A 12,566-nucleotide genomic window follows, 5' to 3' on the forward strand; every position below is an offset into this window, starting at 1 on the left:
ATGAGATTCTCTTTCAAAATAGAGAATAAAAAATCGGGCTGGGGGTGTAGCTCAGAGGTCGAATGCCCCTGGGCTCCCCGGTACCAATGGATGGATGGATAGATAGATAGATAGATAGACAGACAGACAGACAAATAAACCATTTGAAAAAGCAGGCCACAAACTGGGAGAAAATTTTATAAATCACACTCATGACAGTGGATTTGCATATAGAATCTATTAAAAATTCTTGGAACCTAATCACAAGACAGTCCAGCCTGAGCTGGTCAGATGCCCCTGGGTTACATCTCCAAACCCACAAGAAAATAAAATAAATTTAAACATTGACTTACCAGTTCTACTTCTAGAGATTTACTGGGGAAAAGAAGCTAAACATATCCTTATAAAAGCCTCGGTGTTCATAACCACAAACTAAAAACCGTCTAAATGTCCATGAACAGACGAATGAGTGAATGAATTGTGGAGTCAGCCTGATCAGGGCAGTGCTGTCCAGCTTTGAAAAGCAGCAGCCTACTTTCAGTTCCACCACACACAAATTTAAACGACTCTCCAGTTACTGTGCCAAGTGAAAGAAGGGAGATCCAAAAAGAACGTTCTGTATGAGTCTGTACTGGGCAGTTTTAGAAACAGAAAATGCAAGCTCTAGTCACAGATGGCAGATCAGGATTAGGGTGGGGGCTGACTGCAAAGTGGCTTGAAGGGATGTAGGGAATGATACGGAGCCTCCGTGTGCTGGTATTGCCTTGCTTATGGGTTTATCAGACTCTGAACTGGACATTTAAACTGAGTATGTTTAATTGTAAGTGAATTACCCTTCAGTAAATTTCACCTAAAGTATTCATTTTACTAAAAGGAGGGAGCCATTATTTTGCCCCGTAACTGGTCTCCCCACCTTCCGCTCTTGCTCCTCCAAACCATCCTTCATACAAGCGCTGCTCAGTGTGAGCGAGTGGACCCGTGGCTCCTCTGCCCGGGCCCCTGCACTCGGCGATTCCTTGAGCGAGCCTGCGGGAGCCTGCGCCGCGGGAGCCCGCGCCGCCCGGCCTCTGCACTCGGGCTCACGCACAGCGCACCTCCCGGCTGTCTTCTGGACAGTCCCAGTGCACGTGCTCTCCACCCCGAGACTGCGCAGAGCTGTGACCTCTCTGAATTTCCTTGCCTTCACTCTGGACCTACTGACTTTAGCCATTCATTTGGTCTCAGTTGAACTGTCCTTTTTTCATTTCTGATCACACAGTCTCAGCTAAGCGCTTTCTCATTCATGATACCCTGCACTAGCACTTACCACTCCCCGGCTTTTTATTTGTGTCATTAACGTCTGCCTCTCCCACTCAACCCTCTATGAGGGCAGAGTCCATGGCCGCTATGCTGGCCACTGTGCCAGAGCCTCTAGTGCAATGCCTGGCAAGTAGAAGATGCGCATCAGTGCTGGTGAGTGAAAACGAAAGACTGGCTTTGAGACAGAATCTTTCTTTGTTGCCCAGGCTGGCCTCAGACTATTGGGCTCAAGTGTTCTTCCTACCTTGGCCTCCCAAGTCGTTGGGACTGCAGGCATATGCCAACCATGCCCATGTGAAGTAAAAAGAGCTTAAGGACATGGTATTTAAGATGCACTTTTTAAACTGGGAAACTCATCGCAGAAACTGAGTTCACGAGAAATTTGTATTCAAATTATGTACTCAGCCAGGTGAGGTGGCGCACGCTTGTAATCCCAGAATTTGGGAGGCCGATACAGGAGGATCATGGTTCGCGGACAGCCTCAGCTACTTAGTGTGGCCCTCTGCAACCCAGTGAGACCCTGTTTCAAAATAAAGAATAAAAAAAAATAGGGCTGGGGGTGCAGCTCGGATGAAAAATGCCCCTGGGTTCCATCCCACTACCGAAAAAAAAAAAAAAATTATGTACCCACTGCATCGTATTGTAGCACCCAATACTGAACTCAGGAACTTCAGAAAGATTCTGCTCTGTTCTCATGAAGTTAAAACTTCCAGGCCAATGTTACTTTTGCCTCTTCAGATGGCTCAACCTTCACCCCACTCCCAATTTATATCTTACTTTGTAAGAATTCAGTTTGGACTGAAAACTTAGTATGCCTCTTCCCCTAAAACAAGAATTTGCATCTCTAAAAATAGCGCACACTGGCCCAAACCCCCTGTCCAATTTTTTATTCTTTATTTTGAAACAGGGTCTCACAGAGTTGCGGAGCGCCTAAGTAGCTGAGGCTGTCCGCAAATCATGATCCTCTGGTCTCAGCCTCCTGAATGCTGGGATTACAAGCATGCGCCACCACACCCGGCTAGTTTCTGATATTTTTAATAAGTGTAAACATTAGCTTTGCTCTTTTTCCCCCCAGTACATGTCTAACCAACAAATAGTTTTTAAAGTTTTAACTGAAAATTTTGAGCCATGGACTAATTGTAACTTTTCCACTGAGTATTAAAATGGATTTGCACAATTCCAGAGTATATTTTTAGTCTTGCACTACTCTGCAGAGTGAAGCCTGTCCAGAATTGGCGGGGGCTGTTTGGTTGTTGGTGGGTTTTTTGGGGGGGAGGTAAACCTATTGTGGCTTCCTGCGCTAATTAACACAAACATCTCTCTCTGGTTTTCTTTGGTGTATAACCTGCTTCTTTTTATTTCTAGCAGAGAATAGCTGTTTGAGACCTATTGATAGAAATGGCAAGCTGCTTTGTCCAGGTGAGTCTTCAAGAAAGCTCCTCGTATCCACTTATATTCTGTTTTTGTTAAAATTTTTACCTTGGCTATTGGCTTCTAATACCTAATGTTCCTTTTTTTAAGTGCTTGGGCTCACACTTGGGGCCTTGCTTGTGCTAATAAGCACTCTACACTGAGCTGTACCCCAGGTCTCTAGTATTCTTAAATTACCTTTATAAATGACTTATAGACATATTTTCATCCAGACATTTTGTTCATGTATTAGAGAAAACCTTAATTTAATACTTCTGTTTTCTGAAATGAAGTGCTTTCTGGTGAGCTAACCCTCATCTTAGTCACAGTTTGGATCTGCTTATATCTTTCCTAGCTCGATTTTCTCAGGTTCTTTGCTTATTTTACTGATTTTATTATGATACCAGTATGGAATAACCTTTGGTTCTCACCTTTGTGAACCTCACATGGGCAAACCTGGTTACTGATGATAGTCATAGTCGCTCTAAACACACACAAATCTAATCGATTGTGCACAGACTGAGTCTGAACACCTGGCTTTTAATCCTCACAACAGGTCTTTGGCCAAGTCATTTTTATTAAATATGAATCCTGAATATTTATAACTGTTTTTTATTCTTATTTCTTACACACACACATACATACTGGGGATTGAACCCAGAAATATTCTACCTCTGAGGGTGTAGAATACTTTATTTTTTTTATTTTGAAACAGGATCTCACTGAGTTGCACAGAGCCTCATTAAGTAACTGAGACTGACCACAAACCTGTGATCTGCCTCAGCCTTCCAAGTGCTAGGAATACATGCATGTGCTATCACACCCAACTTTAACTGCCTCTGATTTTTTTAGTATTATTGTACCGATAACAAGAATAATGTAGAACGTGAAAATCAAAAATTAGGCATAGCCACATTACATCTAAGTCTTTTACATAAAGTCCAACTCCTTTTTTCTTAATATTCTTTGGGGAGATACGTAGGAATTTATTACAAGTGTGGTGGTGCTGAGACCTAACCAGGCCACACCTGCTATGCAGACTCCAGCACTGAGCTATACCCTAGCCCTCCTCCTTTGACCTTGATTTCCAAAGAAAGGCTGAATTCAGTAAATTATTTTGCTGAGAGGGGTAGGAATTCAAAACATTTGTATTTTCTCGATATTCTTCCTAGTGCCTGACAGTTCCACTTTGAAGGAGGCCGAGGTGAAGATGGGAAGTTCCCTGGGCCTGTGTCTTGGGAAGGCACCGACTTCCTCCCAGGTACTGGAGGCACCTTCCAGACAGAGCCGACCTCCCCGCCAGAGGCTCTGCATCTTGTGGTCATTACTTGATGTGAACAGTACTATCTGTTATTCCCTAAGGGTGGCTTTTCCTTATGTGATACATTGTGTTTCAGGAATATATTCATACAGTTTTCTGTGTTTACATGAAAAATCTTGACAGGTGTGGTGGCGTATGCTTGTTAATCCCAGTGCTTGGGAGGCTAAGACAGGAAAATCGCAGGTTCACAGCCAGCCGCGGCAACATGAGGCCCTTTGCAACTTAATGGGACCCTGTTCCAAAATAAATGATTTTTAAAAAGTGGATGGATGATGTAGCTCAGAAGTAGAACACCTTTGTGTTTCCTAGTTTGGGCATATTAAAGGATACCAGTGGGACTTCAGATATTGGAGGGGAAATACTAGCTAAGTTTGAATGGAAAGATAGGAGAGGAGGAAGGCCGGTCTTGATTAATGAGGGTCTACACCTGAACATGTGTAAAATTATGAATAAGATATGTTTAACCTGGACAACCATTGGTGGGAGGGGGGAAGGGAAAACGGGGGCGGGGGTAAGAGGGCACCAAATATAGTTTAAATGTATACTATTTATGTTCAATATAAAAAATTGTTAAAAAAAAAAAAGAAGTAGAACACCTGTGGGTTTAATCCCCAGTAGCACAAAAGTAAATAAATAAATGAAAAAAGCATATGCCAAAGCACATTTTTAAGGTTCTTTTTTTGTAAAAGTGTTGTGATCATGGGGCACCTTTAAGGTTAAATGGCCACTAGTTCCAACTACATCATTACATAAATTCTGAGATGCACCTTCCCCGACTCTTCAACATTGTGCGATTGGGATGTAATGTATCCAGATGCATTCTGCAGTTACCACTTGCACTGTGGTGTGTGTGTGTGTGTGTGTGTGTGTGTGTGTGTGTGTTTCCACTTTTAATGGTACAGACAATAATGGGCCTTAACAATCAAGGGTATTTAGATTTTATGAAATACAGTATATTGATTTGGGACTTAAAATTACTCTGCAATAATAGTATAGTTTTATAGAGGCCATTTCTCCCCCTTGTCTTTATCAGTGTTCATTTCTTGTATAAAGTATCATCAGGTGACTCTTGCCAGCAGCCTTATCTAGTTAATAAACGTTCATTACGGCACAAGAGTCATGATGATATTATCGCGAATAGCCTGTATCCAGGCAGTGTGAACTCTTACCAGGTTCCCCATGACCCCTGAGTCAGTTTCAGGCTGGTGGCAGGACACATGTGGCAAGTGAGGTGGGACTAGAAAGGGAGGGCGAGGCTGTGGAGTGGAATTAGAGTATACGGAATCCCAAGGTAAAAAACAAAACCACAGGCAGATGGCTCAGTGAACAAACACAGTTATGCTTATTTTGTATAGAAATTGCAGGTTCCTTTGGGGAATGACTGAGACAGAGCTGGATAGCACAGTAGAAAAAGTAGTGTCTGTGAGGGTTTTTTATCAGGAGTTAAAAACATGGATGATGAAGCATTTTGTATTTGTAGGTAGATGAGGTGATCGCTTAAATTGTAACATTAATCTGCTGTGTTAGTTACAATAACATAGTCCTGTTTTACAGAATTTGGGGGGGATTTTGTTTGTTTTTGTGGTGCTGGGTATGTACTCCGAACCTCAGGCCTGGCAGGTAAGTGCTGGACCACTGAGCTACTCCCCAGGCCCCAAGCTTTTATGAATGTTCTATGAGCCCTTTTGGAGTTTTTTTGGAAGTAAATGATATTCTCATGGCAAAATTCACATTCAGCTCATCTACACGTCTCTCTTGTTCTTAGCTGTTCTTGTTTTTCGCTCTGGGGACTGATGTTCAAACAGGGACCGAGATGGAGATCATCGTAGAAGAAACGCTCTCGCTGAGAGATGTGAGTAGTTTCCCTCTGGTTCAGGGGTTGTGAGCACTTAGTGCGAGGTCAGTGGTATCCTGTGCTAGGACAGGGAGGTCCTACAGCACGGCTTTACATAACATACTCCCAAGAATTGCATATTCTCACTAGAGGTGCATTTCAGGGAACTTGAAAATCGATGAACCAAGTGGAAATTTTAAGATTTTTTTTTTCTTTGTGTGTGGGGCAGGGGGTGCTAGAGATTGAGCCCAGGGGCATTCTATCTCCAAGCTATAGCCCCAGGCTTTATATTTTTGTTTTTTGAAACAGAGCCTTCCTAGGTTGCCAAAGGTCTTAAGTTGCTGAGGCTGGCCTCAGACCTACGATCTTCCTGTCTCAGCTTCCCCGGTACTGGGACTACAGGCATGCAACACCAGAAGTCCCAGTTCTTACTGATACCAGCACAGTTATTCGTGTTTTATCATACACATACATATATGCAAATATTTATATGTGTGATTATGTATGATATAAGGTAAAAACACTGGAAGAAAACACGTCAGAACATTAAGATTAGCGGGATAAGGGATAATACGTTTTGTTTTAAGCCATTTCTATGAATTTTAAGTTTCTACAATAAAGAAGTATTGCTCATGAACAGAAATGGAAGAAGAAAACTTTTAATCTCAGTACTTGGAAGCTGAGACAGGAAGATTGCAGGTTCAAGGACAGCCTCAGCAAGTAACAAGACTCTTGGCAACCTAGTAAGACCCTGTTTAAAAAAAAAAAAGCCAGGTGTGATAGTACACGCTTGTAATCTCTTGAGAGGCTGAGTCAAGAGGATTACAGGTCAGTGATCTCAGTACTTGGGAGGCTGAGGCAGGAGGATCAAGGCCAGCCTCGGCAACTTAGTGAGGCCCTCTACAACTTAGACCCTGTTCCAAAAGAAAAAAGGGCTAGGGCTGTAGCTCAGAGATAGAATGACCCTGGGTTCAATCCTCAGTGCCACAAATTAAACAAATAAGTAAATAAATAAGTAAACAAACAAACAAGCTAGCTAGCTAGGGGCTCAGTTTCCCATACCAAAAGAAAAAATAGAGAAAGAGAGAGAAAACACTAGATACACACACACACACACACACACACACACACACAGAGGCATACGAGGATATTTAATATACACAGCTCTGCAGCCAGCAAAATCCAGATTGGAAAACGTCTTCAACAAATAAAGGGGCACCTGTAAGTTAAAGAGGCCTTTAGCACCCCATTGCAGTGTTTGGGCTTTAGTTCAACCTTGATTGAAACCAAAAGAACTTTCAGTAGCAATTTCTAAAAAGAAAGTAAGAAAATTTGAACTAGGTATTTGTTGATCTTAAGGAATTCTTAATTTGAGAAAATTAAGATCTGAACAGATGTCAGTCATTTTAAGATTGTGGGTTTTTTTTTTTTAAAGAATCCTTATAAGCTAGACACGGTGGCGCATGCTTGTAATCCCACTACTTGTGAGGCTGAGACAGAAGGATCAAAGGTTCTCAGCCAGCCTCAGCTACTTAGTGAGGACCTCTACAAATTAATGAGACCCTGTTTCAAAATAAAGAATAAAAATATAGGGCTGGGTGGGGCTCAGAGGTAGAATGCCCCTGGGTTCAACCCCCAGTTCTGCAAATATAAATAAATTAATTCTTATTCTTTTTATAAATACTAAATATTTATAAATGAAATGATACCGTACCTGGCATTTGCTTTAAGAGAGCCTGGATAAGGACTGGGGAGGTAGGTAGGTATTGACTAAGAAGATTGGTCACGGCAGTAATTGAGATTGGGCAGTGGTATTTGAGGGTCATCCCTGCATGTGTTTGAAATTTTCTGTGCTAAAACATTTTTTTTTACCCTTTGTTATGTGCTGTAAATATTTTTCCAGTTTTTCATTGGCCTTTTAGTTTACATATTTTTTAATTCCAAAGAAGCCACAAAATTTACTTTTTGTTTTTTGGGGTCTTTTGGTATTGGAGATTGAACCCAGGAGCATTCTACTTCCACACCACACCCTCAGCCCTTTATTTTTTATTTTGAAACAGGGTCTTGCTAAGTGTGTGAGTCTAAGTTTGTGAGGCTGGCCTCAAACCTGTGAGCCTCCTGTCTCAGCTTTCCAGGTACTGGGACTACAGGGGTGAGTCAGCACCCTTTTTAAAGAGCAGTGCACCTTTGTTCCTCCCTGTATTTCTTGACCCGGTTGCAGAGTCCTTGCGGCCCTTATCAGCGTCACCGATGGCTCCACGTTGCTATCCAGAGAGCACTGTTCACCCTTCATCCCATTCGCCCTGTCAGCAGCCTTCTGCTTAGCTACTCTGCTCTGGAGTTTTTGTCCCTTGTCTTCAGAAGACCTGGGCTCTTCGGGTTTCCCGTCCAGTCCCTGAGCCGCCTCCTCTCCAAGGACTCTCTCCTCCTCTCCTCCCTACCTTTGCATTCTGCCACCTGTTCTTAGACTGGCCCAGGCTCTCCCGGAACGTCCAGCCCTGTGGCTGTGCTGCAGCCAGCCGGAACTAGAACAATCCCCAGCCGGACTCCTGGCGGCCTGCAGGGGGTCCACTCACGCCGGCCTCCAGCTCATGGTGGCCCCAGCTTCCTCCGTGATGCCTCCCTCTTACATCCAGCCCCGAGGCCCGCCCGCAGGTTCTGCCATCACAGGGCTCTGGGACCCAGCCACACCTCACTGCCTGCCCGGGCCGCTCTGTCCGCTCTGTCCGGCGCCTGCTGCGCCCTGCCCTGCCTTACTGCACAGCCTCTGACTGCTCTCCTCGCTCCCAGCCTCCGGGATCTGATCTTAACTAAAACCCTTTGCAAAGCAAGCACGGCTGGTCCTCCTGACCTCGCGGCCCGGGCACCTCCGCTGCTCGTCAGGGCCGCTCCTGCGCTCTCCCTCTGGAGAGCTCAGCTGCTGCCCCGCTCTGCCTCCTTGCTGGTCCGCTGAGGCCGTTTCCCCGCCCAGGACTCAGCTGAGGTGAATGCTCTTTGTGTAATGGCACTGTTTTCTTTGGATACAGCTTTGGTACCATTCCTCGTGTTGTAACACAGTGTGTTCTCATTGCTATTGTGTCCTAAACAACCTACAATTACTTCCCTTGTTTTGGTACTGGGGATTGAACCTCTGAGCTACATTCTACCTCGGAGCTACACTCCCAGCCTTTTTTATTTTTTGTTTAATTTTATTTTGAAACAGGGTCTCACTAAGTTGCTGAGTGTCTTGCTAAATTGCTACGGCTGGCCTTGAACCTGAAATCCTCCAGTCTCAGCCTCCTGACCGGAATTACATTGTGTGCCACCACGTCTGGCATTAATAATTATGTGTGTGTGTGTGTGTGTGTGTGTGTGTGTGTGTGTGTGTTACCGGGGATTGAACCCAGGGGCATTCTACCTCAGAGCTACACCCCTAGCTCTTTTTATTTTTGGAACAGGGTCTGTCTAAGTTGCTGAAAGTTGCTGCTTACTCAGGCTGGCCTTGAACCTGCGATCCTCCTGTCTCGGCCTCCCAAGTACTGGGATTACAGGCATGCACCACAACACCCAGCTTAGTTTTATTTTTAATCATACAAGTAACCATAAGTTTATACTCAACTTTTAAACTCAGAGGGATTAAAAATCCCTGCTGGTTACCCCATTCTGTTTCCTTCTGGAGAGGACACCTTGGCATCGGGTGCTGGCCGCGCTGGTGGAGTGTGCTTCTAGAGCTCAGCTGTCTGCCAGTGTGGCTGTATGTGTACATCATGAGGAGAAGAACTCACTTTGTGTGATTTCTTCTAACCCAGAAAGGGGACTCTGCTGCATGCGTGTGCACATGAAGTAGTTGAGCCAGGTATAGTTGCTCATGCCTGTAATCCCTGGGCGTGGGAGCCTGCCACAGGAGGATCGCAGGTTGGAAGTGATCCTCCTGTCTTAAAGTAAGAACACTGAACCAGGGCTGAGAGTGGCTCAGAGGTAGCACACCCTGACTTCAGTCCCTACTACCCAAAGGAATAAAATATTTGAGAGACCCTTGAAGACCGATACATAGAAATCTGTCTTATTCTTGGGACTAATTTGAGACATGTGATATTTTAAATGTTTAAATGTTCTTCCCTTAATGGATATTTTAATTCTTTGCCACTTTTCTGTTATTCTGAGCAGTACAGTAGTGACCACCTTTACTTTTGCTGCCTTTTCCTCTAGGGTAGTACAAATCAAATATTATTTGCTCTTTACCCAAGATTTATTTAGGGATTGATAAATCAAAAAGTTGGGAAGTTTTATTAAAACTTTTGCAGTGGGGCATGGTGGCACACGCCTGTAATCCTAATACTTAGGAGGCTAAGACAAGAGGATCGGAGGTTCAAGGACAGCCTCAGCAAATAGTGAGACTCAAATCAACCTAGCAAGGCCCTGTTTCCAAATAAGAAGTAAAGTTGGGCAGGGGGAATAGTTCAAAAATAGAATGCCTCTGAGTTCAATCCCCAGTACCACACAAAAAACCTTTTGCTTGCATTTTTCTCATTTTTACATTGTGCCATGAGGTCACGACTCAAACAATTCTTTCCTTGTGAGCTTATATATGATCATTTGTGTTTTGTTAAATAAAGTCAAGTCTTCTTGTATAGGATTCGAGTTTATTATCTGTGAACTCAGCCTCCTTAATCATACGTGGCAAATGCATGCTGTTGTTCCTCAGAGGAAGGAAGTCAGACCTCAGGCCTAGAGGGCAATGAATGAAACTTGAAGCTGACACCAGAAACTTTCACCTGAACTGGCTCCTAAGAAGGATAGCTGACTTGTGGATCATCTTGATTCGGTGTAACTTTGTTCATTCAAGAATGATTAAGTTTAAGCCGGCTGTGGTGGCGCCGCTTGTAATCCCAGCATTTGGGAGGCCGAGACAGGAGGATCACAGTTCACAGACAGCCTCAGCTACTTAGTGAGGCCATTTGCAACTCAGTGAGACCCTATTTCAAAATAAAGAATAAAAAATAGGGCAAGGGGTGTAGCTCAGAAGTAGAATGCCCCTGGGTTCTATCTATTCCTAATACAGAAAAAAAAAAAAAAAAAAAAAGATTAAGTATAACCAGACTTAACTAGGTCCAGGGTTCAGAAAGCATGTTTCTCTTTGTTCTGTAATTCAAAAATAGAAAACTAATATTAGACTTTTTTTTCTTAGTGTTTAAAGATAATGCTGGAGAAATCTGGTCTGCCAGGTAAGTTATTTACTACAAAGATAAAATCCTACCCACATCCTTTACTTAAAACAATTATCTGTAAGCCTTATGAAAACTTTTCCAATTTTCTTTTATGCCAATGTTGTGGGAAAAAGATTTTATAGACTATGGAGGAAAAAAATAGTTTAAATATCTTCTATGTAGCCGGGCGTGGTGGCACACTCTTGTAATCCCCGCATTTGGGAGACTGAGACAGGAGGATCGTGGTTCATGAGCTACTTAGTGGGGCCCTTTGCAACTCAGTGAGACCTTGTTTCAGAATAAAGAATAAAATATAGGGCTAGAGGTGTAGCTCAGAGGTAGAATGCCCCTGGGTTCAATTCCCAGTACTACAAAAAAGAAAAAAAATACATCTTCTATATGTATGTAATGAAGCCCTCTGGTTCTTTTTTGCACTCTAAAAGAAAACTAGTGGTAGGTTAGTTCTAAGCATAGGTAAACTAAACAGGATCCAGCAAAGGTATAAAAGAAAAGAAGCCAAGATGTATGCCACCTGAAGTGATCCACTTGTAATTTCACTGATTTTTTTTTATCTCATTGAATCAGAATTTCAGTGTATCATGTCAGTATTGTGGGTTTAGACTGGGGCACGTAATAAGAATGAAAACGACTAACCCAGGATAATTTTGAATAGCTCTTCCGATGGAATCTGCCGCTGAGCGTTGCACTGTTCTCATGAGAGCCCTGTGCTGTCGGGCTTCAGGGTTGTGGATGCCCAGCTTCATTATCTGGAAGGATATTCCCGGCTCTGCATCCAGGGCATCCTCTAGAAGTGTATGTTCACTGGCTCGTTTAACTCGACAGCAGCCCTACCACCCGGGCTCTTCTGCTCCCACTTTACAGATGAGGAGGCAGGCTGAGAAAGCTTAGGTGGCCTGTCAGAGCTACGCCACAAGTAGCTAGGTTCTTCCTGCCATGCTGTCTGTGAAATAACAGCCTTCAGTTGTAGCTTGGTGGGTGATTTTTTTACGGCACTTAACTTCGAAAACTTGATATGAATCATACTCTATTTAAAACAAACTATTGAAGACAGGCATGGTGGCACACGCTTATAATCCCCGTGCTTGGCAGGCTGAGACAGGAGGCTTGCACAGGTTGGAAGCCACCCTCCGCTACTTAGTGAGGCTCTCGGCAACTTAGTGAGACCCTGTTTCCAAATAAAGTATAAAATAGGTCTGGGGGTATAGCCTGGAGGTTGAAAGCCCCTGGGTTCTACCACCAGTACCACAAAAAGAAAATAAATTCTAAAAATTGATATGAATCATACTCTAGTTAAAACAAACTAATGGCTAAAGAGGTTCTATAGAGAAGGGCTTTGCAGGTATTCACAGACTGTGGCCTGTGGAGAGAAGTAAGAGATGTACTTTTATTCCTTTGCCTACAAATTTTTTGGTAGTAGGGGCATGTTTAATTTTTTTTAAATGGCTATTTTTAACTAGCCAGGGTTTCTAACTTCTGCTTCATCCTACTTTTTCTCCATGAAAAAAAAAATTCACCA

At 43.4% G+C, this 12,566-nt stretch overlaps 1 protein-coding gene across 5 annotated transcripts in view; it reads left to right on the forward strand.

Moving 5' to 3' along the window:
• Positions 1-12,566, forward strand: part of USP40 (ubiquitin specific peptidase 40) — a gene marked incomplete at both ends in the record, with an annotated part of 94,633 nt that overhangs the window by 62,860 nt on the left and 19,207 nt on the right. For all 5 annotated transcript variants that reach the window (XM_080690306.1, XM_080690307.1, XM_080690309.1 and 2 more), the window contains 4 exons: positions 2,644-2,697; positions 3,861-3,949; positions 5,775-5,861; positions 11,011-11,047. In XM_080690306.1, coding sequence (XP_080546432.1) covers positions 2,644-2,697; positions 3,861-3,949; positions 5,775-5,861; positions 11,011-11,047 — 267 coding nt within the window. The remainder of the gene's footprint in view (positions 1-2,643; positions 2,698-3,860; positions 3,950-5,774; positions 5,862-11,010; positions 11,048-12,566) is intronic.

The sequence above is a fragment of the Muscardinus avellanarius genome (genome assembly GCF_963383645.1).
Source record: "Muscardinus avellanarius genome assembly, chromosome: 2".
NCBI lineage: Eukaryota > Metazoa > Chordata > Mammalia > Rodentia > Gliridae > Muscardinus > Muscardinus avellanarius.